The 23,518-nt window shown below is 45.9% G+C and overlaps 1 protein-coding gene and 1 pseudogene across 1 annotated transcript; both read right to left on the reverse strand.

Annotated features, from left to right (window-relative positions):
- Nucleotides 1-2,037: 2,037 nt before the first annotated feature.
- LOC137363324 (histone H2A.J-like) lies at nucleotides 2,038-22,213 on the reverse strand. The gene is made up of 5 exons (XM_068027198.1): nucleotides 21,828-22,213; nucleotides 18,352-18,424; nucleotides 10,778-10,889; nucleotides 8,867-8,953; nucleotides 2,038-2,117 (listed from the first exon to the last, which is right to left on the reverse strand). Exons 1-5 carry the CDS (start codon nucleotides 22,211-22,213, stop codon nucleotides 2,038-2,040), a joined length of 738 nt encoding a protein of 245 aa, XP_067883299.1.
- Nucleotides 6,447-6,590, reverse strand: LOC137363333 (U2 spliceosomal RNA; annotated as a pseudogene).
- Nucleotides 22,214-23,518: the final 1,305 nt, after the last annotated feature.

Genomic DNA, 23,518 nt, shown 5'->3' on the forward strand with positions numbered 1-23,518 from the left:
TTTAATTGTCCTTCTGGAAAATTATTTTGAAACAATTTAAACATCAACCCACAGCTCCATGACTGGGTCAATTATGAGGTCATCCTCTGACAGGTCATGTGACAGCTGGAGCCACAAGACATCAGAACCAGATTTGTGACTGGATTAAAACCCGGAATCCTGTCATAATGGCTTTTCAAATAAAGCTGTTGCTGTTTGAAAACACAGCAGGTAAACTTTCTGCCTGACCATGAGGGGAGCTAGGGAGAAATTTGCAAAACTCAATCCTTCAACAAAATAGTTCAAAAATCATTAATATCGAAATCCTGTGAGGATTTATGTGCAGTAGAGAAACAAGCAGAATAAAGAAAGTACAGAGGAGAGTTGAAAAAGGAAATGAGATCAGCAAGAGAATGTATGAGAAAAGATTAGCGAGTCACATAACTGGGAACTCTGAAATCTTTTACCAACATATGGACAGTCAATTAATGGGTGGGTCATTTAGGAGATCCTGTGGAGGCAGAGGGTGTGGCTGAGATACTAATTAAGTATCACAAAATAAGCGGATGCTGCAAATGTCACAGTAAAGGAGGAGGAAGTGAAGAAATTGGACAGGATGAAAATAGATAAAGAGGAGACAATTACAAGGTTGGCAGCACTCACAGTAGAAAAGTCACCGAGTTTGAATGGGCTGCATCCTGGTTGCTGAGGGAAGTAAGGATGGAAATATCAGAGACTCGAACCACAATCTTTCAAACCATTGTAATGACGAACAAGGTCAAGAAAGCTATTTTATAATTAACACATGACCAAAGGAGCCATTTTGTGTTCAGTACTAATGTGCCGTGTAGAGGACACTATTTGTGCTTAAACATTAACACAACGCGGGAAGAAACGGTTACCGATTATCAGCTCTCACTCAATTGGTGCAGAGTATGAGCACCAGGGGTTACTTCTGACAGTGGAAGATGACATGGCATCTCATTGGATAGCTACCACCCACTCCAAGCTGGGCAGCCGCCAATCAGTTAGGTGCTGTCCTGCCACGACCTGCTTGCATCAATGGGTGCTTGGAGCTTAGAGAGTCATCTCTCAACAGGCGGATCGATAATCAATGCACCAAGAAAAGCAAGCTCAACAAAGAAGACACCAGTCCTTCGCATCGCAAGCTGGAATGTAAGGACCATGTGTCCTGGCCTTACTGACACCCTTCTGCAGGTTGATGACACACACAAGACAGCTGTGATAGACAAGTAACTCACAAGGCTCAATGTGGACATTGCTGTGCTGCAAGAAACTAGACTCATTCAAAGTGGATCCCTCAAAGAGAAACACTACACTTTCTTCTGGCAGGGGAAATCCCAAGAAGCAACTCGTGAGCATGGAGTGGGTTTCACAGGAAAATACACGCCACTTGAGATGAGTGAACCACCCACAGTAGGCTCAGAGAGACTTCTTACTCTTCACGTGTCAACAAGCGTGGGCCCAATTAATCTCATGTGCATCTATGTCCCGACACTCACCTCCACCCCAGATGTCAAGGATCAATTCCATGTGACTCTTGACACTTCCATCAGTAGAATTCCCAGCACTGAGGGACTGTACCTTCTTGGAGACTTCAACGCAAGCTTGGGTACTGACTACAGCTTGGCCAACGAGCATAGGGCACCAGGGGATTTCCAAGATGAATGAAAATGGACAGAGGTTGCTGGAGCTATGCTGTCACCATGGACTCTGTGTGATGAACAGCTACTTCCAGGTCAAGCTGTGCCACAGGGTGTCCTGGAGCCATCCAAGATCACGCCACTGGCACCAGCTAGACCTCATCATCACCAGACATACCACCCTCAGCAGTGTCCTCATCACTCGCAGCTATTACAGCGCTGACTGTGACACTGACCACTCCCTGGTGTGTAACAAGGTCAGGCTTCAGCCAAGGAAGCTTCATCTATCCATGAAGAAAGGTCGTCCTCTGATCAACACTTGACGAACCACTGATCCAGAAAGGACCCAGGAGTTCCTCAACATCCTCAATCAGGCTCTTTCAGACAACAATGCTCAAGGCCTCAGTGCAATGTCAAAGTGGAATCGTCTGTTATCAAGCAGATGGAAAGGTGAGTGGAGCATTACCTTAAACTCTACACAACAGAGAATATTGTCATTGAAGTGGCTCTCAGCGCCATTCCAGACTTCCCTGTCATGGAGGAGCTGGACAATGACCCCACCATAGTAGAGCTCAATAAGGTCATTGACCGTCTTGCCAGTGGCAAAGCCCCGGGAAATGATGGTCTTCCACCTGGAATCATCAAAAGTGGAAAAGCGGCTCTGCTGCAGCATCACCATGAACTTCTGTGTCTCTGTTGGAAGGAAAGATCTGCACCTCAAAACATGCATGATGCAAACATTGTCACCTTGTACAACAATAAGGGGGAATCGCAGGTACTGCAGCAATTACCGAGGCATCTCCTTGCTAAGTATTGTGGGGAAGGTCTTTGCTCACATTGCTCTGACCAGATTGCAGACCCTGGCATCACACATCTATCCTGAGTCTCAGTGCAGCTTCAGATCTGGTAGATCGACAGTCGACATGATCTGCTCACTTTGGCAGTTACAGGAGAAGTACTGTGAACAGTACAGACCACTCTACATTGTCTTTACATATGAACATGCGAATTAGGAGGAGGAGTGGGCCGCTCGTCCCTTCGAGCCTGCTTCACCATTCAATAAGCTCATGGCTGAACTGATTACTCCACATTTCCATCTCCCTCCGATAACCTTTCACCCCCTTGCAGATAAAGAATCTATCCATCTCTCCCTTAAAAATATTCAAAGACTCTGCTTCCACCGCCTTTTGAGGAAGAAAATTCCAAAGTCTCACGACCCTCTGAGGGGGAAAATTGCTCCTCATCTCTGTCTTAAATGGGTGACCCCTTATTTTTAAACAGTGACCCCCTAGCTCTAGATTCTCCCACAAGGGGAAACATCCTTTCCACATCCACCCTGTCAAAACCTCTCAGGATCTTGTATGTTTCAATCATGTCGCCTCTTTCTCTTCTAAACTCTAGTGGATACAAACCTAGCCTGTCCAATCTTTCCTCGTAAGACAGCCCGCCCATTCCATGTATTAGTCTAGTAAACCTTCTCTGCACTACCTCAATGTATTTACATCCTTCCATAAATAAGGAGACCAATACTGTACTCAGTACTGCAGAAGTGGTCTCACCAATGTCCTGTGTAGCTGAAGCATAACCTCCCTAATATTGTATTCAATTCCCCTGGCGATAAATGATAACATTCTACTGGCTTTCCTAATTATGTGCTGTACCTGCAGACTAATCTGTTGCGATTCGTGCACTAGGACACCCAGATCCCTCTGCATCTCAGATCTCTGCAATCTCTCACCATTTAGATAATATGCTTTTTTACTCTTCCTGCCATAGTGGACAATTTCCCACTTTCCCACATTACACTCCATTTGCCAGGTCTTTGCCCATTCACTTAACCTATCTATATCCCTTTGTAGCCCCCTTCTGTCCTCTTCACAACCTACTTTCCTCCCTATTTTTATCATCAGAAAGTTTAACAACCATACTTTTGGTCCCTTCATCAAAGTCATTTCGAGAATTGTAGAATGTTGAGGCCCCAGCACAGACCCTTGTGACACACCACTCGTTACTTCTTGCCAACCAGAAAATGACCCATTTATGCTGACTCTCTGTTTCCTGTCAGCTAGCCAATCTTCTATCCATGCCAATATGTTACCCCCGACACCATGAGCTTTTCTGCAATAACCTTTGATATGGCACCTTATCCTTCTGGAAATCGAAGTACAATACATCCACCGGTACCCCTTTATCCACAGCACATATAACTCCATCAAAGAACTCCAATAAATTGGTTAAACATGGTTTCCCTTTCACAAAACCATGTGCCTCTGCCTGGTTACCTTAATTTTTTCTAAATGCCCTGCTATAACATCTTCATTAATCGCTCCTAACATTTTCCCGAAGACAGATGTAAAGCTAACTGGCCTGTCGTTTCCTCCTTTCTGTCTCCCTCCCTTTTTGAATAAATGAATTACATTCGCTACTTTCCAATCTAACAGAACCTTCCCGAAGCGAGGGAATTTTGGAAAATTAAAACCAGCGCATCAACTATCTCACTAGCCACGTCAGGACCTGGCGACTTGTCAGCCCGCAGCTCCAACAATTTGTTTAGTACCACTTCCCTGGTGATTGTAATTTTCTTGAGTTCCTCCCTCCCTTCCATTTCCTGACTTACAGCGAATACTGGGATGTTATTTGTATCCTCAATAGTAAAGACCAATCCAAAGTATCTGTTCAATTCATCAGCCATCTCTTAATTATCCATTATTATTTCCCCAGACACACTTTCCATAGGACCAACACTCACTTTGTTAACTCTTTTCTTTTTAAAATATCTATCGAAACTCTTACTAGCTGTCTTTATATTTCTCGCTCGCTTTCTCTCGTACTCTAATTTTGCTTTCCTTATCAATCTTTTAGTCATTCTTGCTGTTTTTTATATTCTGTCCAATCTTCTGACCTGCCTCCCATCTTTGCACAATTATAGTCTTTTTCTTTAAGTTTGATAGCATCTTTAACTGTTTTTGTTCACCACGGATGGTGAGTCCCACCTTTGGAATTTTTCTTTCTCGTTGAAATGTATCTATTCTGTGTATTCTGAAATTTTCCTTAAATGTCTGCCACTGAATCTCTATTGACTTATCCCTTAACCTAATTTGCCAGTTCACTTTAGCTAGCTCTGCTTTCATGTCCCTATAATTACCCTTATTTAAGTTTAAAATACCAGTCTGGGACCCACTCTCCTCTCCCTCAAACTGAATGTAAAATTCAATCATATTATGATCGCTACTACTTTGGGGCAACTTCACTGTGAGGTCATTAATTAATCCTATCTCGTTGCACAATGCCAGGTCTAGTAGAGCCTGCTCTCTGGTTGGCTCCAGAACTTATTTTTCCAGGAAATTATCCCAAAAACATTCTATGTACTCCTCATCTAGGCTACCTCTGCCCATCAGAATTTTCCAGTCTACATGGAGCTCAAAATCCCCCATAATTATTGCTGTACCTTTCTGACAAGCTGCCATTATTTCTTTTTTTATACCCCATCCTACAGTGTGATTAATGTTAGGTGGCCTGTGCACCATTCCCACAAGTCACTTCTTGCCTGTATTATTTCTCATCTCAACCCAAACTGCTTCTACATCCTGATCTCCAGAACTCAGGTCATCCCTCTCCATTGCGCTAATACCATCATTAATTAACAGAGCTACCCCGCCACCTTTTCCAAGCTTCCTGTCCTTCCTAAATCCCATGTAACCTCCAATATTCACATCCCAATCGATGTCGCCCTGAAGCCATGTCCCTGTAATGACTATCAGATCGTACTTATTTATTCTATTTGTGCTCTCAGTTCATCTGTTTTGTTTCGAATGCTCCATGCATTCAGATACAGAACATTTAGTTTTGTCCAATTATTATTTTTGTAACCTCTCGCCTTATCTGTTGATTTACTCTTTGATTTGTATGCTCTGTCCCTTCCTGTCACAGTCTGTTTATCATTTCCCATATTTATACCTTTCTCTCTTGCCTTGTCTCTCCTCCTTGATTCACCATATCTACCCAATTTTGATCCCTTGCCCCCACTATTCAGTTTAAAACTGTCTCTACTTCCCTAGTTATGTGGCTCGCTGGAACACCAGTCCCAGCACGGTTCAGGTGCAGACCGTCCCAATGGTACAGCCACCTCTTTCCCCAGTACTGGTGCCAATGCCCCACGAACCAGAACCCACTACTACCATACCAGTCTTTGAGCCACGCATTAATTTTTCTAATCTTATTTGTCCGATGCCAATTTGCACATGGCTCAGGTAATAATCCACAGATGATGACCTTTGAGGTTCTCCTACTTAATTTGCTGCCTCGTTCCTCATACTGACTATGCAGAACCTCTATCCTTGTCCTGACTATGTCGTTGGTACCGACATGGACCACGACAACTGGCTCCTCCCCCTCCCATTGGATGTTTCTCTCCAGCCCTGAGCAGACGTCCTGAATCCTGGCACTGGCAGGCAACACAGCCGTCTGGACTCTTGCTCTTTGCTGCAGAGAACAGCCAAAAGACTTGCAGGTTGATAGGTAAATTGGCCATTATAAATTGTCACTAGTATAGGTAGGTGGTAGGGCAATATAGGGACAGGTGGGGATGTTTGGTAGGAATATGGGATTAGTGTAGGATTAGTATAAATGGGTGGTTGATGGTCGGCACAGACTCGGTGGGCCGAAGGGCCTGTTTCAGTGCTGTATCTCTAATCTAAAAAAACAGAGTTAATCCACCTTACTATGCTGTCTCCTACTACCACTACATTCCTTTTTTCTCACTCTTTGAGCCGCAAACTTTTTTGTTATTTTTTTTTTTTACCAGGTGGATGCATGGAGTGGACGGAACAAGCCCCTGTTCCATTTCCCTGTCCCAAAAATCAATTTAATATTTGGTCCCAAGATAGGGGACATATCAGATATTAAACTGATAAGAACAGATATCTTTTATTTTTATTTCCAAAATATACTTTATTCATAAAAATCTGCAAAAATTACATTGCCAGACAGTTTCAAACAGCACCAAAAAATACAAACATTGCAAGGGAGATCAGTTTCCTTCAATACGATCATGAGTTTCTTCACAACCCTTCCATTTCACTCTTGTAATGCCAATTACAGTTTCATATTTACAGTAAATGAAAATATCAACGAAACAGTTCGAAGGGGTTTCCCATGGATCCAGCCCCTCAGTTCAGCTTGATGGGGGGACCTTGCACTGTAGTCTTTCCCCATTGAGCCTTTGCTGCGGCTGCCCCAAGCTTTAGTGCGTGCCTCAGCACGTAGTCCTGGACCTTGGAATGTGCCAGTCTGCAACATTCGGTGGTGGACAACGCTTTGCGCTGGAAGACCAGCAAGTTTCGGGCAGACCAAAGGGCGTCTTTCACCGAATTGATAGTCCTCCAGCAGCAGTTGATGTTTGTCTCGGTGTGCGTCCCTGGGAACAGCCCGCAGAGCACAGACTCCTGTGTTACAAAGCTGCTTGGGATGAACCTCAACAAAAACCACTGCATCTCTTTCAACACCTGCTTTGCAAAGACACATTCCAGGAGGAGGTGGGCGACCGTTTCTTCCCCACCACAGCCAACGTGGGGGCATTGTGCGGAGGGGGCGAGACTTCGGGTGTGCATGAAGGATCTGACGGGAAGGGCCCTTCTCACCACCAGCCAAGCTACATCTTGGTGCTTGTTTGAAAGTTCTGCTGATGAGGCATTCCGCCAAATGACTTTGACGGTCTGCTCGGGGAACCATCCGACAGGATCCACCATCTCCTTTTCCCGTAGGGCCTTGAGGACATTCCGTGCAGACCACTGCCTGACGGACCAGTGGTCAAAGGTGTTTTCCCGCAGAAACTGCTCCACGAAGGATAGGTGGTACGGCACGGCCCAACTGCATGAAGCGTTCCGCGGCAATGTGGCCAAGCCCATCCTTCGCAACACCGGGGACAGATAGAACCTCAGCACGTAGTGACACTTGGAGTTTGCGTACTGGAGGTCTACACACAGCTTGATGCAGCCGCACACGAAGGTGGTCATCAGGATGAGGGCCACGTTGGGTACATTTTTCCCGCCCTTGTCCAGAGATTTGAACATCGTGTCCCTCTGGACCCTGTCCATTTTAGGTCCCCAGATGAAGCGGAAAATGGCTCGGATGACTGCCACGGCGCAGGAGTGGGGTATGGGCCTGACCTGCGCCACGTAGAGCAACAACGTGAGCGCCTCGCACCTGATGACCAGGTTCTTACCCACAATGGAGAGAGATCGCTGCCCCCACATGCCCAACTTTTGTCGTACCTTGGCTACTCGCTCCTCCCATGTTTTGGTGCACGTCCCGGCCCTTCCGAACCATATCCCCAGCACCTTCAGGTAATCTGACATGACGATGAAAGGGACAAAGGATCGGTCAGCCCAGTTCCCAAAGAAAATGGCCTCGCTCTTGCCGTGGTTAACTTTAGCTCCCGACGTCAGTTCGAACTGGTCGCAGATGCTCATCAGTCTGCGCACCACAGTGGATTCGAGCAGAAGACGGCGACGTCATCCATGTACAGGGAGGTTTTAACCTGAGTGCCTCCGCTGCCTGGGATTGTCACCCCTCCGATGCTCGCATCCTTCCTAATAGACTCAGCAAAGGGTTCAATACAGCAGACAAACAAGACCGGGGAGAGAGGACAGCCCTGTCTGACTCCAGACTTGATCGGGAAACTTTCCGATTTCCACCCGTTGATTGAAACTGCGCTACTGATGTTTGTGCAGAGTAGTTGGATCCAATTGCAGATTCCCTCCCAAAACCCCATTTTGGAAAGCACGTCCATCATATAGGTGTGCGATATCCTGTCAAAAGCCTTCTCCGGGTCCAGGCTGATGAGGCAGGTGTCCACCCTCCTGTCCCGTACGTAGGCGATCGCATCCCTGAGTCGCGCGAGACTATCAGAGATCTTCCTGCCGGGTACAGTACAGGTCTGATCGGGGTGAATCACCAACTCCAGAGCAGACTTGACTCGTCTGGCTATGACTTTGGACAGAATCTTGTCGTCAACATTAAGCAGTGAGATGGGCCGCCAATTTCTGATTTCTGCCCTCTCCCCCTTCTGCTTGTAAATGAGTGTGATGATGCCTTTCCTCATGGATTCTGCATGCTGCCGGCCAGGAGCATAGTCTCGTATACTTCCAGCAGGTCCGGGCCGACCCAGTCCCACAGGGCCGAGTGCAACTCGACCGGTAAGCCGTCGCTCCCGGGTGTTTTACTCGTCTCGAAGGACTCGACGGCCTTTGTCAGCTCGTCCAGAGTTATCTGCTTGTCCGATCTCTCCCTCCTGCTGTCATCTAAGACCTCTGTGATAGATGACAGGAAGGACTGGGAGGCTCTGCTGTCTGTTTGCTTCGCGTCATACAGCCCAGCATAAAAGGATTTGCTGATCCTTAGTATGTCCGACTGCGAAGACGTTACCAAGCCATCTTCTTCCTTCAGGCTGCTGATAACAGAGCTCTATCTGTGTACCTTCTGGAAGAAGTAACGCGAGCACGTCTCATCCTGCTCGATGGAGCGGACTCTGGACCGGAAGATGATCTTGGAAGCCTCCTTGGCAAAGAGCGGGCCTGCTGGCTCTTCACCTCTTGGAGGTCCTCTTTGACCTCGAGCCCCATTGACTGCAACCGGAGTAGATTTTGCATAATTTTCTGGAGTCGGGACATTTCCCTCTGTCTCTCTCTCGCCCTCTGAACACCTTTGTGGATGTAGAACCTCTTGATGTTCTCCTTGATCGCTTCCCACCAGTGAACTGGAGACTCAAAGAGGGGTTTCACGGTCCTGCAACCTTTGTAATCCCTTTTGAGTTCCTCAACGTTCTCTGGGGTCAGCAGTGTCGCATTGAGCTTCCACGTCCCTCTGCCAACCCGCTGGTCGTCCTGTAAGTGACAGTCGGCCAGTAACAGGCTTGACGTCGGTGGATCCCACTGTGACAGCACGGGACACAGACAGGAAGTCAATCCTGGAACGGGCAGATCCGTCCGATCTTGACCATGTGTATCTGCGCTGCGCTCCGTCTGCAGGCTTACTGAAGACGTCGTGCAGTTTGGCATCTTTAACTGTTTCTATTAGGAATCTGGACGCAGCGTCCAGTTTGCTGTCGTCACTGCCGGATCGCCCAGCCGCATCGATGATGCAGTTGAAGTCACCGCCTAGGATGACCGGCCTGGACGTCGCCAGCAGCAGTGGGAGCTGCTGGAAGACGGTCAGACGCTCGCTGCGTTGTACCGGGGCGTACACGTTGATCAACAGGAGCGGAGCGTTGTTGGACATCGCGTCTGCTACGAGGAGGCGACCGCCCACCACCTCCTTAACATCAGAGATGGTGAAGTTACCTCCCCGCAGCAGAATACCCAGGCCGGCGGAACGGCAATCATTACCCCCCAACCAGATCGATGGCCCGTGGGACCACCACCGCGACCACTGCCTGTCGGTGCTGAGGAGTGGTATTCCACACTCCTGCAGAAACAGTAGGTCAGCTTTGACCTTGGCAAGGTAATCCAAGGTTGAAACACATCGCATAGTAGATTTAATGCTCCGCACATTAATGGAAGCAATTCTTACACCCATTTTTTCTAAAAATTAGTTGTTGCTTCCCATACCATTTGTCCTCGCTCGTCCCAGTCCTTCGTTATGTTCCTGCATACACATCGTGTGCGCAAGCAGTTTCACGTTGGTTGGGCTCAGAAACCCCTCCTGATTTTTTCATGCAGGCTCTTTGAGCCTTAAACACTTTTTTTTATTTCCAAAATATACTTTATTCATAAAAATCTGTAAAAATTACATTGCCAAACAGTTTCCAAACAGCACCAAAAAATACAAACATTGCAAGGGAGATCAGTTTCCTTCAATACTGTCATGAGTTTCTTCCCAACCCTTCCGTTTCACCATTGTCATGTCAATTACAGTTTTACATTTACAGCAATTGAGAATAACACTTACTGCAGATGTGCTTGCCCTGGATCACACTGGCATCCAGGAGCTCCCACATGCTGCAACTGTGACACATCATCTGTCCTGTCATCCTGAACGTGTTTCAATTAACTACTTAATTATTTTATTCAATTGTTTATTTTATTAAGCTTACTACTAGTTTGTTTACTATTTTAAACATTAGGACTAAAATTGACCTTCATCACTTGCCAGATACTCATCAAACATGCAGCTTCTTCCAAACCAATCAACTACCTGCTTGCCTGTGATGTCATAGCTTAACAGATCCTCACCAAATAGCTCCTGCCACTGCACCGAAGCAAGAACCAAATCCAGTCAACTCACCCCAGCGGCTCTCTGTTTCCCTGCTCTCACTCTCCATTGTGATGTCACTCCTGCTGTGCTCCTCTCTCTCTTGCTCTGTCTCTGAATCGGTGCTTTTGACACACTTGTTAACTCTCTGTTCCGTCATGCTCTTCTGTCTCTGGTCCAAAATCTGACTCTGGTGGGATTTGAACCCACAACTTCTTAATGCTTTATTTTATCATTATTTAGAATTCCAACACGCTATCCATTGCGCCACAGAGCCACACAGACTTCGATAAGCATCACCAAGGCCTTTGATCTTGTCAGCAGAGACGGACTCTTCAAACTGCGATGGAAACTCGGCTGCCCTCCTCAACTCTTGGGCATCATCTCTTCTTTCCACGAGAACATGCACAGTTCCATCAGTTCCAATGGAGCAACATCAGACACTTTCAAGATCAGCAGTTGGGTAAAGCAGGGCTGCACGCTGGCGTCAACTCTCTTAGGAACAGAGGAACATAGGAGAAGGCCATTCAGCCCGTCGAACCTGTTCTGCCATTCAATTCGATCATGGCTGGTCATCTACCACAACGCCCCTTTCCCGTGCTATCCCCATATCCCTTGATGTCATGAGTATCAAGATTTCTAACAATTTCTGTCTTGAACATGCTGAATGATTGAACTGCCACAGCTCTCTGAGGTAGAGAATTCCAATGATTCACCACCGTCTGAGTGTAGAAATTCAACTCTATCTCAGTTTTAAATGGCCTACTCCTTATTCTGAGACTTGGTCCCCTGATTTTAGACTCACCAACCAGGGCAAACATCCTATCTACGTCCACACTGTCACGCCCTGTAAGAATGTTATCAGTTTCAATGAGATCACCTCTCATTCTTCGAAACTTTAAGGAATATAGGCCCAGTTTCCTCATAAGACTATCCCACCATCCCAGGGATTAGTCTGCTGACCCTCTGTTTCACTCTCTCTATGGCAAGCATATCCTTCCTGTTGGAGAAATATTCTTAGCTTTGCTAATTATTACTTACTTTGTAGAAGCAGAAAAGCAGGACACAGCTTGTAGCTAATCTAACCACAACCAACGGTCATACATTGTAGACAGAGCAGCGAACTACAATCAGACGTTGCGGTCAGATATGGTGTCTGGAGTGGGCATTGAATTAAGGAAGTAGCTTGTTATTGTTGAAACTGATGTTTTGCTGACCTCGGACCCTGCATGGTGCACCGTTACGTAGGCAGTCTTGTTGGGTGCTTATCTCATTGTGAAATTGTTAGCTCTAACTTTTTTATACTATATAAGTCCACGGCGATCTGTAGCTCTTTGGGAGTAGTGCTGGACCGCATTTAGGTAAGGTGTTATTTCCCTTGATATCATGCAATCAAGTGTTTGTTCTCAACGTCTGAGTCCGGAGAATTTGTTCAACAATTGGGCACAATCTGGATTTTCTCCAACACTTGATTAGATGAGGAGACCAAACTATACACAATACTCCAGCGCGGTTTCACCAAGGCTCTATACAATTGCAACAAGACATCTTTACTCCCGTACTCAAGACCCCTCGACCCTCGTGTGAAGGCCAACATACTATTTGCCTTCCTAATTGATTGCTGCACCTGCACAAGAGCTTTTAGTGTCTCAGGAACAAGGACACCCAGGTCCCTTTGGACATCAACACTTCCCAAACTCTCACCATTTAAGAAATACTCTGTCTTTCTGTTTATTCCACCGAAGTGGATAACTTCACACTTATTCACATTATATTCCATCTGCCATGTTCTTTCCCATTCACTTAGCCTCTCCAGGTTCCCTGGAAGCCTCTCTGCATCCTTCTCACAGCTCACACTTCACCTAGCTTTGTGTCATCTGCAAACTTGGAAATATTACATTTAATCCCTACATCCAAATCATTTATTTCGGTTGTTAACAGCTGTGGCTCCAACACTGATCCTTGCAGTACCCCAATAGTAACAGCCTGCCATCCTGAGAAGGACCCGTTATTCCTGCTCTCTGTTTTCGGTCTGTTAAACAATTCTCAATCCATCCCAGTATATTGTCCCCAATCCTATGTGCTCTAATTTTGTTTACTCACCTCCTGTGTGGGACATTACCAAAGCATCCACTGGTTCTCCTTTATCTGTTCGACAGGTAACATCCTCAAAAAACTCAACAGGTTTTTTCAAACCTGTTTACTTTTAATAAATCTATGTTGACTCTGCCCAATCATATCATTATTTTCTAACTGTCTGGCTATCACATCCTTTATAATTGGTGTATTCTTCTCCATGCTGCTATTGAACACTTTCAGTGACTCAGATGGGGGTGTTCATCTGTCTATCAGAGCTGACGACAAGCAGTTCATCTTGGCAAGACTCCACTTGGACGTAGAGTCTTGGACGTAGAGACTCCACTTTCCATCAACATTGACAACATCACTTTGGAGGTTGTCAACAGCTTCACATACCTTCAATCAACAATCACCAGCAATCTGTCCCTTGATACTGAAATCAGCACCAGGATTGCCAATGCTGCAGCTGTCATGTCAAACTTGAGAAGACGGGTTTGAACCGACAGCAAACTGACCGAAAATACAAAGCTCCGCGTGTCCCAGGCTTGTGTTCTCAGCACCCTCCTTTACAGTAGAGAATCATCAACAACTTTTCCAAGCCAAGAAAAGCAGCTGAACAGCTTCCACCTCCACTGCCTCAGATGGATATTGGGCATCTCCTGGCAGGACAGAGTGCCGAATGAGGAAGTACACCAGCGTGCAGGGATCCGCAGCATGTTTGCCCTCTTGAGTCAGAGGCGGTTCTGTTGACTGGGCCAAATGAATGACAGTCACATTGCCAAATACATGCTCTGTGGTGAGCTTGCTGTCAGCACGAGACCAAAAGGTCAGGGAAAAAATCAAGTCATTTGGAGAGGTTTGAGTTAATTAAGGAGAGTGGGCATGGATTTATAAATGGAAGTTCATGCTTGATGAATCTAACTGCATTTTTTGATAAACTATCTGAGAACGTTGATGAAGGGAATGCAGTGGATGTTGTTTATATGGATTTTACGAAAGCATTTTCTCAAGTACCACATAAAAGGGTGGTTCATGGATTAGGAGGGTCAGTGTCCATTTGGATAGTAAATTGGTTTAAATACAGAAAACAGCGAGTCATATTAAATGTTTCTTGGTCAGACCGGAGGATAGTCGACAGTGGTGTTCCCCAAGGGTCAGTGCGAGAACAACTGCTTTTTTTTGATGCAGATTAATGACTTGGATCTTGGAAAATGAACTGCCTGAAACAGGATAGTTATCAGCTAGTAGGATGGGCAGACAGGTGGCAGATGGAATTTAATAGTGACAAGTGTGAGGTGATGCATTTTAGCAGAAGGAATAGGAAGAGGCAATATATACTTAATAGCACAGTTCTGAAGAGAGTGCTGGAATAGAGGGACCTGGAGTACATGTCCATCATTCTTTGAAGTTGGCAAGACATTTTGCGAGAGTGATTAGCAAAGCATGTGGGATCTTGGGCTTTGTAAATAGAGACATTGAGTACAAAAGCAGGGTTGTTATGCTGAACTCTGGTTTGGCCCCAACTGGAGTGTTGCGTCCAGTTCTGCTCACCAATCTTTAGAAAGGATGTGCGGATTCTTGAGAGGATGCAGAGGAGATTTACCAGAATAGTTCCAGGGATGGAGGGTTTTAGTTTCAAGGTTAGGTTAGAAAAACAGGGTTTTTTCTGCCTGTATCAAAGGAGATTGAGGGGAGAATTGATAGAGGTGTCGAAGGCTCTGACAGTTTTAGATAAGTTGGCAAGGAAAAGTTGTTCCCATTAACTATTGGTACAAGGACTAGGGGATTCAGATTGAAGGTTTTGGACAAGAGATGCAGGGGGAATGTGCGGAAGAACTTTTTTACACAGTGGTTGGTAATGGTCTGTAACTCGCTGCCCCCGAGGGCGAAGGAAGTGGAGACAATCGTTGGTTACAAAAGGAATTTCGATGGGCATTTGATGGAAATAAATTTACAGGGCTAGGGGGATCGAGCAGACGAGTGGAACTGACTGGATCGCTCCATGGAGAGCCAGCCTGTACTCGATGGGGCAAATGGCCTCCTTCTATCCCACAAATGACCCAATGACTCGATGAGTCGATGTCACTCTCAGAATCAAGACAACAGAGTGACCGATTTAACACAACATTATAACATATGTTTGGTTTGACAAATTCAATAATAACTCGTCTCCACTCCTAGTATTTCTAAATCCCACACATTCACGACAATGTGAACAATTGTTTCCTGTTGTGTCTCTCTCACATTTGTAAACTTCACGATATTGGAGTGAGGTGACATCTACTGGCGGGAAGCAAGAACTGCAATCAAGCAGCAGAAACTCCACAGTCTGTCAGGGTGAAAGAAACATTGCAATATGAGGAAATATTGAAGGGGTTTGATCGGGTTGATGGAAACATGATTCCACTTGTGGTATCGTATGAAGCAAGGGCCGGAAATATAAAATTGTCGTTAATAAAAGAAATGAGGAATTCATGAAAAATGCATTTGCTTAGAGAATGGTTATGGAGATATACAGCACTGATATAGGCCCTTTGGCCCACTGAGTCTGCAGTGACCATCAACCACCCATTTATACTAATCCTATGTTAACCCAGAATTCCCTACCACATCCCCACATTTCTCCTATCACCTACCCTTGGGCCAATTTACAACAGTCAATGTATCTATCAACCCGCAAGTATTTCGTTGTGGGAGGAAACCAGAGTACCTGGTGGAAGCCCACATAAGCAACTTGCAAACTCCACACAGGCAGTATACGGAACTGAATCGGGGTCATTGAAGTTGTGAAGCTACAGTGCTCACCACTGCACCACCCTTATAATGTGGATAGAGTAAAAAGTGAGATTGGATGGACAGAAGCAGTCTGAAAAGATGGCTCAAACAAAAGGTGAAAACCCTGAAATGTTAACTCTGTTTCTCTCTCCACAGATGCTGTCAGAGGTGCTGAGTATTTCCAGCACTTTCTGTTTTTATTTCAGCTTTGTAGGATATTGTTTTGATCAGAAAAAAATGCATGATCAGCTGTGGGTGCCAGTGAAATTCCACAGGAGCGAATAAAAGCCACGCCAACGGTGGCTTGTTGGTCTCGGGGTGTGATTCTCGCTTTGGGTATATAAGGGATTCATGCATTAAAAAGTCCTGGGTTCAAATCCCAGACCAGGCCTTCTCTGTTGCCATTTTTAGTTTAAGGTCATCGATTGCTTTCAGCCTTCCAGAAAGCGGAATCGATTTCCAAACTGAGCCTGCTTGAGGACCGGGGAACTGGATTCAAAGAGCTTGTCGACAAAATTGAAATGAACAAAATATACAGATTGTCAAGTGGGAATATAAGGTTGCAACAGTAACTAAAGGCCTGCTCGGGTCAGCAAATGAAACCCGACCCAAGCCTGACAGCACCACATCCGACCTGGTCCGAGTCCTTTCATTTTTTTCCCGTGCCCGAACTGACCACCAGAATGTTCAGTTAAACTTGCTTCCGTTTTTCACTTTTTAAGCTTGTGCAGGTAAGGCAACAAAAACTGTAACTGGACTTGAAAGGTTGTTTAAATGTACATTAAGATTAGAGTTATGTACCGGAGGTGATGAGCTGAAGATTGTTATCACAGAAGTTACTGATTGTTCGATCACTAGTTAAAGAGAAACTCATGGAGTTGTGCCCAGACAGGTTGTCCCACACTGTATTGATTAAAATATTGCCCGAAGGGGAGAAAATATCATTATACATTCCCTAGACTCCTGCTTTACAGGTTGAAATACTTTCTGCAAGTTTCTCCAGAGAGCAGCTGAGATGCAGAGACCAGGAAGTTCTTGAGTGATTAATTATTATAAAATATACATTCTTATATTAAAGAGATTGTGCTCTACCTTCGATGGAATCGCTCACTGCAGACTAGTGCGGAGTGTTCCCCGCCTTGACGTCCTGGCTGTCACTGGATCTTGAGTCCAGGCCTCTGGATTACTGGTCCAGTAATCTTTGAAATTTCTCCCTTGATCCAATATTTTAATCTGGTAAGTCAGATTTTACAAAAAAAAATTAAATGATTTAAGACTGCTTCATGTTCAGCAATGCCAAATGAATAAAGAAATTCAAATATATTCAAAATTATATATCAACTATTAAATACTAATGCCCAGCTTTGAATACAAAAAATGCCTCGAATTGTGTTCTGGTCTGGAATGGAATTCTTCAGTGTTTCTGTTTAGCTTGGATTGACTCATCGATTTTCTTGTTTTTCATTTTGTCAATGCCTTTGAATAATTGTGGATTCTTCTTCAGGGTGTCTTCTTTCACCAGGTAGTTCTGACCTCTGATGATGTTGATCGTAATCAGCTTCAATTTGCTGATCGTTTTGGAAGTGAGCAGATTTCCAACATGGAACTTAGTCTGACGTGTGGACCCATGGGAGGATTTGAAGGCTGCCCTTGCATTGGAGCATACAGCTGCATCCATCCAAACAGAGGTACAGTAGAAGTGACATATTCAGTTCAGTCTGTCGATCATGGGACTTTTAATCTCAGGGTTGTGAGTTTGAGCGCCATTTAGTTTTTCCATTTTTTAGGCTTCATGAGCAGAGAGTGCAAGGAGTGTTTGAAATGAAATTCAACAACAGTATGAGAAACGTTCTCTTTCATTTGGGACTCAACTCTCTGCAGCATCTCGCTGTGAAAGATTGAACTTTATCTCATTTCTTTTTCATCTGGGAGTCAGCGCGGCTCAGTGGGACTTCTGGCTGTCTCCCACCTCACAATCCATCAGTGCTGAGAAAGCAATGGGAAATATTACTTATGGCTGAGTAAGCAGAGGACACCGATTTAAGGTGAATGGGAAAAGGACCAAAGGCAACATGAGGAAAATCCTTTTTTATGCAGCAAATGGTTAAGATCTGATATGTACTGCCTGAGAGTGTGACGGAGGAAGATTCAACCATAGCTTTCAAAAGGATATATGATAATTATCTGAAGGGAAAAAAAATTCAGGTTTTCATGGAATACATGAGGATGTGGCATGAGCTGAGTTGCTTGTGCAGAGAGGCAGCACAAGCACGATGAGCTGAATCCCTCCTTTTGTGCTGTATGTATTCTGTGATCTATGATTCTATAGAAAGTGAAACCAACACTCACATATGAGAAACTGACAGGGACAGTGTAAACCCCACACTAACAAACCAGCAAATGCCAGGGACAGAGCAAATCCAACAGTCCGAGACAAGAAACTGACAGATACTGTGTGGAACCCAAAAATCACTTAACAGGATTTGGCAGTTAATGTGTAAAAACCTCTCTTCAATATCCATCCTGCAAGGTACAAAGAAAATTAGGTACAAACCCAGGCTCATACTTCGAAGACTGAGTGATAAAGCGCAAAACACAGACTCACCTCCAAGAGGCTGACAAGGACAGAGAATAAAACAGAGGGGGTGCAGATTAAAATCACATGCATGTAACGGATACTGAAAGGGATAGAATCAAACCCTTTCTCACACATGACACGAAAATTGGTGGTGTCATAAATAGTGAGGAGGAAAGCCTTAGATTACAGGCCAATATAGATCGTCCGAGGCATAGAATATAAGAGCAGGGAGGTTATGACGGAGCTGTATAAAATGCTAGTTAGGCCACAGCTGGAGTACTGTGTACTGTTCTGGGCACCACACTATAGGAAGGATGTGATTGCACTGGAGAGGGTGCAGAAGAGAGTCACTAGGATGTTGCCTGGGCTGGAGCATTTCAGCTATGAAGAGAGACTGAAAAGGCTAACGTTGTTTTCCTTAGACCAGAGAAGGCTGAGGGGAGATAATATTGAGGTTTACAAAATTATGAGGGGCATTGATGGGTTAGATAGGAAGAAACATTTTACCTTAGTGGAGGGGTCAATAACCAGGTGGCATAGATTTAAGGTAAGGGGCAGGAGGTTTAGATGGGATTTGAGGAAAAAAATTTTACCCAGAGGGTGGTTGGAATCTGGAACGCACTCCCTGAAGAGTTGGTAGAGGCCGGAACCCTCACAACATTTAAGAAGTATTTAGATGAGCACTTGAAATGCTATAGCATACAAGGCTGCGGGCCAAATACTGGAAAATGGGATTAGAATAGTTAGGTGCTTGATGGCCAGCACAGACACAATGGGCTGAAGGGCCTGTTTCTGTGCTGCATAACTCTATGACTCTATATCAGAAACTGATAGACCTGGACCAAAGCTGATGTTCACATACAAGTTGTTGAAAGATATGTGGTGAAACTCACATTTTTTTTAATTTCCAAAACATACTTTATTCATAAAAATCTGTAAAAATTACATTCCCAAACAGTTTAAAACAGCATCAAGTCAAAAAATACAAACAGTGCAAAGGTGATCAGTTACCTTCTGTACAATCATGAGTTACCTCACAACCCTTCCATTTCATTGTCATGCCATGTACATTTTTACATTTACAGCACACAAAATTTCTCCGATGCAGTTCGAGGGATTTCCCATGGATCCAGCCCCTCAGTTCAGCTTGGTGGGGGGACCTTACACTGTGGTCTTTCCCCATTGAGCCTTTGCTGCGGCTGCCCCAAGCTTTAGTGCGTCCCTCAGCCCGTAGTCCTGGACCTTGGAATGTGCCAGTCTGCAACATTCGGTGGTTGACAACTCTTTTCGCTGGAAGACCAGCAAGTTTCGGGCAGACCAAAGGGCGTCTTTCACCGAATTGATAGTCCTCCAGCAGCAGTTGATGCTGGTCTCGGTGTGCGTCCCTGGGAATAGCTCGCAGAGCACAGACTCCTGTGTTGCAGAGCTGCTTGGGATGAACATCGACAAAAACCATTGCATCTCTTTCCACAAAGTTAACTCACATAGCAATAGCAGAAACAGTCACAAACCAAAAACTGAAACATACAGAGTAAAATCCCATATTGTCACACCAGAAATTCACGGCTACAAAGTGAAGCTGACTCTCTCCTCCCAGGCACTGACAGGTACAAAAGAAAACACGCACTAACATACCAGGAAATGAAATGTAGGAAATAAAACCTGATTATCATGTCAGAGATTGGCATCAATGACAGTTGTGGTACCCAGAATGCTTTGCGCTCCAGAATTTGCCTTGTCTCTGATAAGGAGCAGGCGCGGCCGTGACTGAGCTCCATCTGCAGCTGGAGCGGTATATTTCCAAAGTGCAGGGAGACCGCGCCCGTAGCGGGTGCACACAGCTGGAGCAGGGCGTCAAGGCCACAATAGGATGGAACAATCCCGTTTGTGTCCCTGCGGGTGGCGGTGAAGCTTTTCCCTGTGAGGCTTCCCGAAACTGCCCGCCAGCAAGGTCAACTGGTCAGAGAACGTCTGTAAATGGATAGGAATTGGGGATTGGGCAGGGAGCGTCTCTAAATGAATAAGATTTGGGGACTGGGCAAGGAGCGTCTGGAAATGGATAAGCATTGGGGATTTGGCAGGGAGCGCTTTTTTATCCCTTCGTGGGATGTGGGCGTCGCTGGCTCGATCTCAGCTGCAGTAATGTGTCCAGTTCTGGGCACCAGGTTTCAGAAAGGACATCAAAGCTTTTGAGACAGTCCGGAGGAGATTTACGAGAATGATACCAGAGATGAGGGGTTTCAGTTCTCTGGACAGGGTGGTGAAGCTGGGATTGTTGGCCAAAAATGTCAAGGGGAGGTGAGGAGAGATCTTTTTGCCCAGTAACTGAATCGGATTTGGAATGAATTGTCTGACAGGGTGCTGGAAACAGATTCAATTATAACTTTCATAAAGGAATTGGACAAATATTTCAAAGTGAATTTCTCCAGGACTATGGGGAATAGGCAGGGGGTTGGACTAATTGCATATTTTTTTTCACAGATTCAGCACAGGCACAAAAGACCGATTGGCCTCCTTCTGTGCTGTATGATTCTATGAAATAGTGACAGTCAGGGCAAGTCTGCATAAGAGGGAGAAATGGAGACAGGTCAGGGAGAGCACATCACCAAAACTGGGAGATACTACATTGGACAGGGAGGGTCGGAGGGGGAGAGAGCACGTACATACAGTCAGAATCAGCACCTTCAGGGGAAGAGAGAGAGAGGAACCAGTGAGTGTAGAACTGAATCCAGCCAGAGTCAACCTGCTGAAACACCAGTGAGTTCACACTGGGGAGAGATCATTCACCTGCTCCGTGTGTGGGAAGGGATTCACTCAGTCATCCAACCTCACTGAACATCAACTTGTTCACACTGATCAGAGACCTTTTCAATGTCCTGACTGTGAGAAGAGCTTTAAAAGCAGTAATGATCTGCTGAAACACCAACACACTCACTCTGGGGAGAGGCCGTTCCCCTGCCATGTGTGTGGGAAGGGATTCACTCAGTCATTCAATCTGCTGCAACATCAGCAAGTTCACATGGAACTGCAGGGGTTGGATTCTGCTGTTGTTGCTGCTATTCATCACTTTCAGAGACAAAGTTAGGTCTTACTTTATAACCAGTGTAGTCCAGAGCAAAAGCGTCTTCTTAATGTTGAGATAAAAGGGAGAAGAAACCCGGAAGTGGCGGCGAGGATGGGGGAGGTGCTGCACCATCACTTTAACGATGCACCCTCCCTCCCCCGGGTGCTTGCTGCTCAGCACAATCTCACCCCCCGCTCCTGGGAATTGTTGATTCTACACCCTGTAGTTCAGTTCTTCACTTAACTCGAGGGGGAGATGTGTGAGCAGAAAAACAGAGCAAATTAAAAAACACAGCTGGATAGATGTGCAACAGGTCAATCCACTGTTACAATAACTCCATCACTGACTCCCTCCTGACAGTAACCAGCCCTTTCACAGAGACTGTGGGTGGCTCTGAAAAGAGCCTTTTGTTTATTGGATGTCATTTCGGCCGCTTTACTTTTTCTGGGAGCTCTGAGCGCTGGTTTTCTTGGGCAGCAGCAAGGCCTGGATATTAGGCAGCACCCCGCCCTGAGCGATGGTCACGTCTCCCAGCAGCTTGATGAGCTCCTCGTTGTTGCGGACGGCCAGCTGCAGGTGTCTGGGGATGATGCGGGTCTTCTTGTTGTCCCGGGCAGCATTCCCGGCCAGCTCGAGGATTTCAGCGGTCAGATACTCGAGCACAGCAGCCAGATAGACCGGGGCTCCGGCACCCACACGCTCAGCATAGTTGCCCTTTCTCAGGAGCCTGTGATCATGGCCCACCAGGTACTGCAGTCCAGCCCGGGAGGAGCGAGACTTGGCCTTGGACCGAGCTTTCCTGCCGGTCTTTCCTCTTCCAGACATTTCCACAATCTCACAAATACTTTCACAAAGAATGGATAATTTCTCAGCTTTTGTCTTATGCATGAAGCAGTTAGGATAGCCGAGTGGTCTAAGGGGCTGTGTTCAAGTCGTAGCGTTTTCTGGAGGCGTGTGTTCAAATCCCACTTTTGCAAAGTTGTGTTTTGACTGAACTGGAGGGATTTGGGAGCAGCGGTGAAGAGAGAACATGGAGGAATATTGGCAAGTAAAATGAAAATGGACCCAAAGATGTTTCTTCAATACATTAGAGTAAGAGGCAACTAAAGAAAGAGGAGTGCACTGCAAAGACCAAAAAATCACAGTGATTTTTGACATCTTGCCAGGATTGAGTGGCGCATGCACGGGATGATGTCATTTTGCATCGCCAACGTCATCACATTTCCGGAACAAATCCATCTTCGTGCATGCGTGACAAAGCGTCATTGGGTATCTAGCCACCCCATCCCCCCACCACTTAGCTGGAGGAAGTGGCTCAATGGGAGATTTTGAAGCTGTAGCTCTCCCCCCTCGGCAACTCACTCCAGGCCTCGACGATTCCCCCCCTCAGCCGCTCGCTCCAGACCTCGCTGCTTCCCCACACCCCACCCCCCCCCCACTCCCCTGGCCTGTTGTTCCTCGCTTCGCACCACTCCACTCTCTGGCCACTCGCTCCAGACCGTGCCGCTTCCCTCCTCTCTGCCACTCAATCCTACGTTGCCCCGTCACTCCTTGCGGCCCTCCTGCTTCTACAGGTGGCGCCTGGTGAAGAAATGTCGGAGCGAGTGTCACGGCCAGAGCTAGCAGCTGTGGGCTGGGCTGGGATAGGGTGGGGGGTGGGGGTGCGGAGAGCGAACAGCCAGAGTGCGGAATTTCGCCAGTGGGGAGGAGGGGGTGAAAGCGAGTTGCAGAGGGGGTAGAACGGTCAGTGGGGTGGGAGCAAGTAGCTGCGTTCTGGTGAAGTCAGTCCTGGTCAGTTACATAAACAAATCACAATAACGAATTGGCAGCACATTTTATCCTCTGCCCGATTTTCCTTTCCATCGATCGGGGTGCTAATTCACTATCTTCCAATGGAAATTCAATCATAAAATTCCTTTTGCATTCAATAGGATTACTGTAATGTTAAATGGATCTGAGGATTACAGTTAGTATTTGCAAACGCACCCGAGTGAATTAGCACCCCAATCGATGGAAAGGAAAATCGGGGAAAGTATAGAATGTGCTGCCAATTCGTTATGGAGATTCGTTGAGTAATTCGATTATGCCCAACACTGAAATTGGCGGCTTTTTTGAATTCAAACCTTCTGC

This window comes from Heterodontus francisci, unplaced genomic scaffold, assembly GCF_036365525.1.
Source record: "Heterodontus francisci isolate sHetFra1 unplaced genomic scaffold, sHetFra1.hap1 HAP1_SCAFFOLD_210, whole genome shotgun sequence".
Taxonomy (NCBI): Eukaryota; Metazoa; Chordata; class Chondrichthyes; order Heterodontiformes; family Heterodontidae; genus Heterodontus; species Heterodontus francisci.

Coding starts and splice junctions, on each gene's coding strand:
- LOC137363324 (XM_068027198.1), bottom strand. CDS start 22,213: ATGTCTGGAAGAGGAAAGACCGGCAGGAAAGCTCGGTCCAAGGCCAAG. Junction 10,890..18,351: donor TCCTTGTCAGCCTCTTGGAG/GTGAGTCTGTGT, acceptor GCTTCGGTGCAG/TGGCAGGAGCTATTTGGTGA. Junction 8,954..10,777: donor GTATCTGGCAAGTGATGAAG/GTCAATTTTAGT, acceptor CATCTATCACAG/AGGTCTTAGATGACAGCAGG.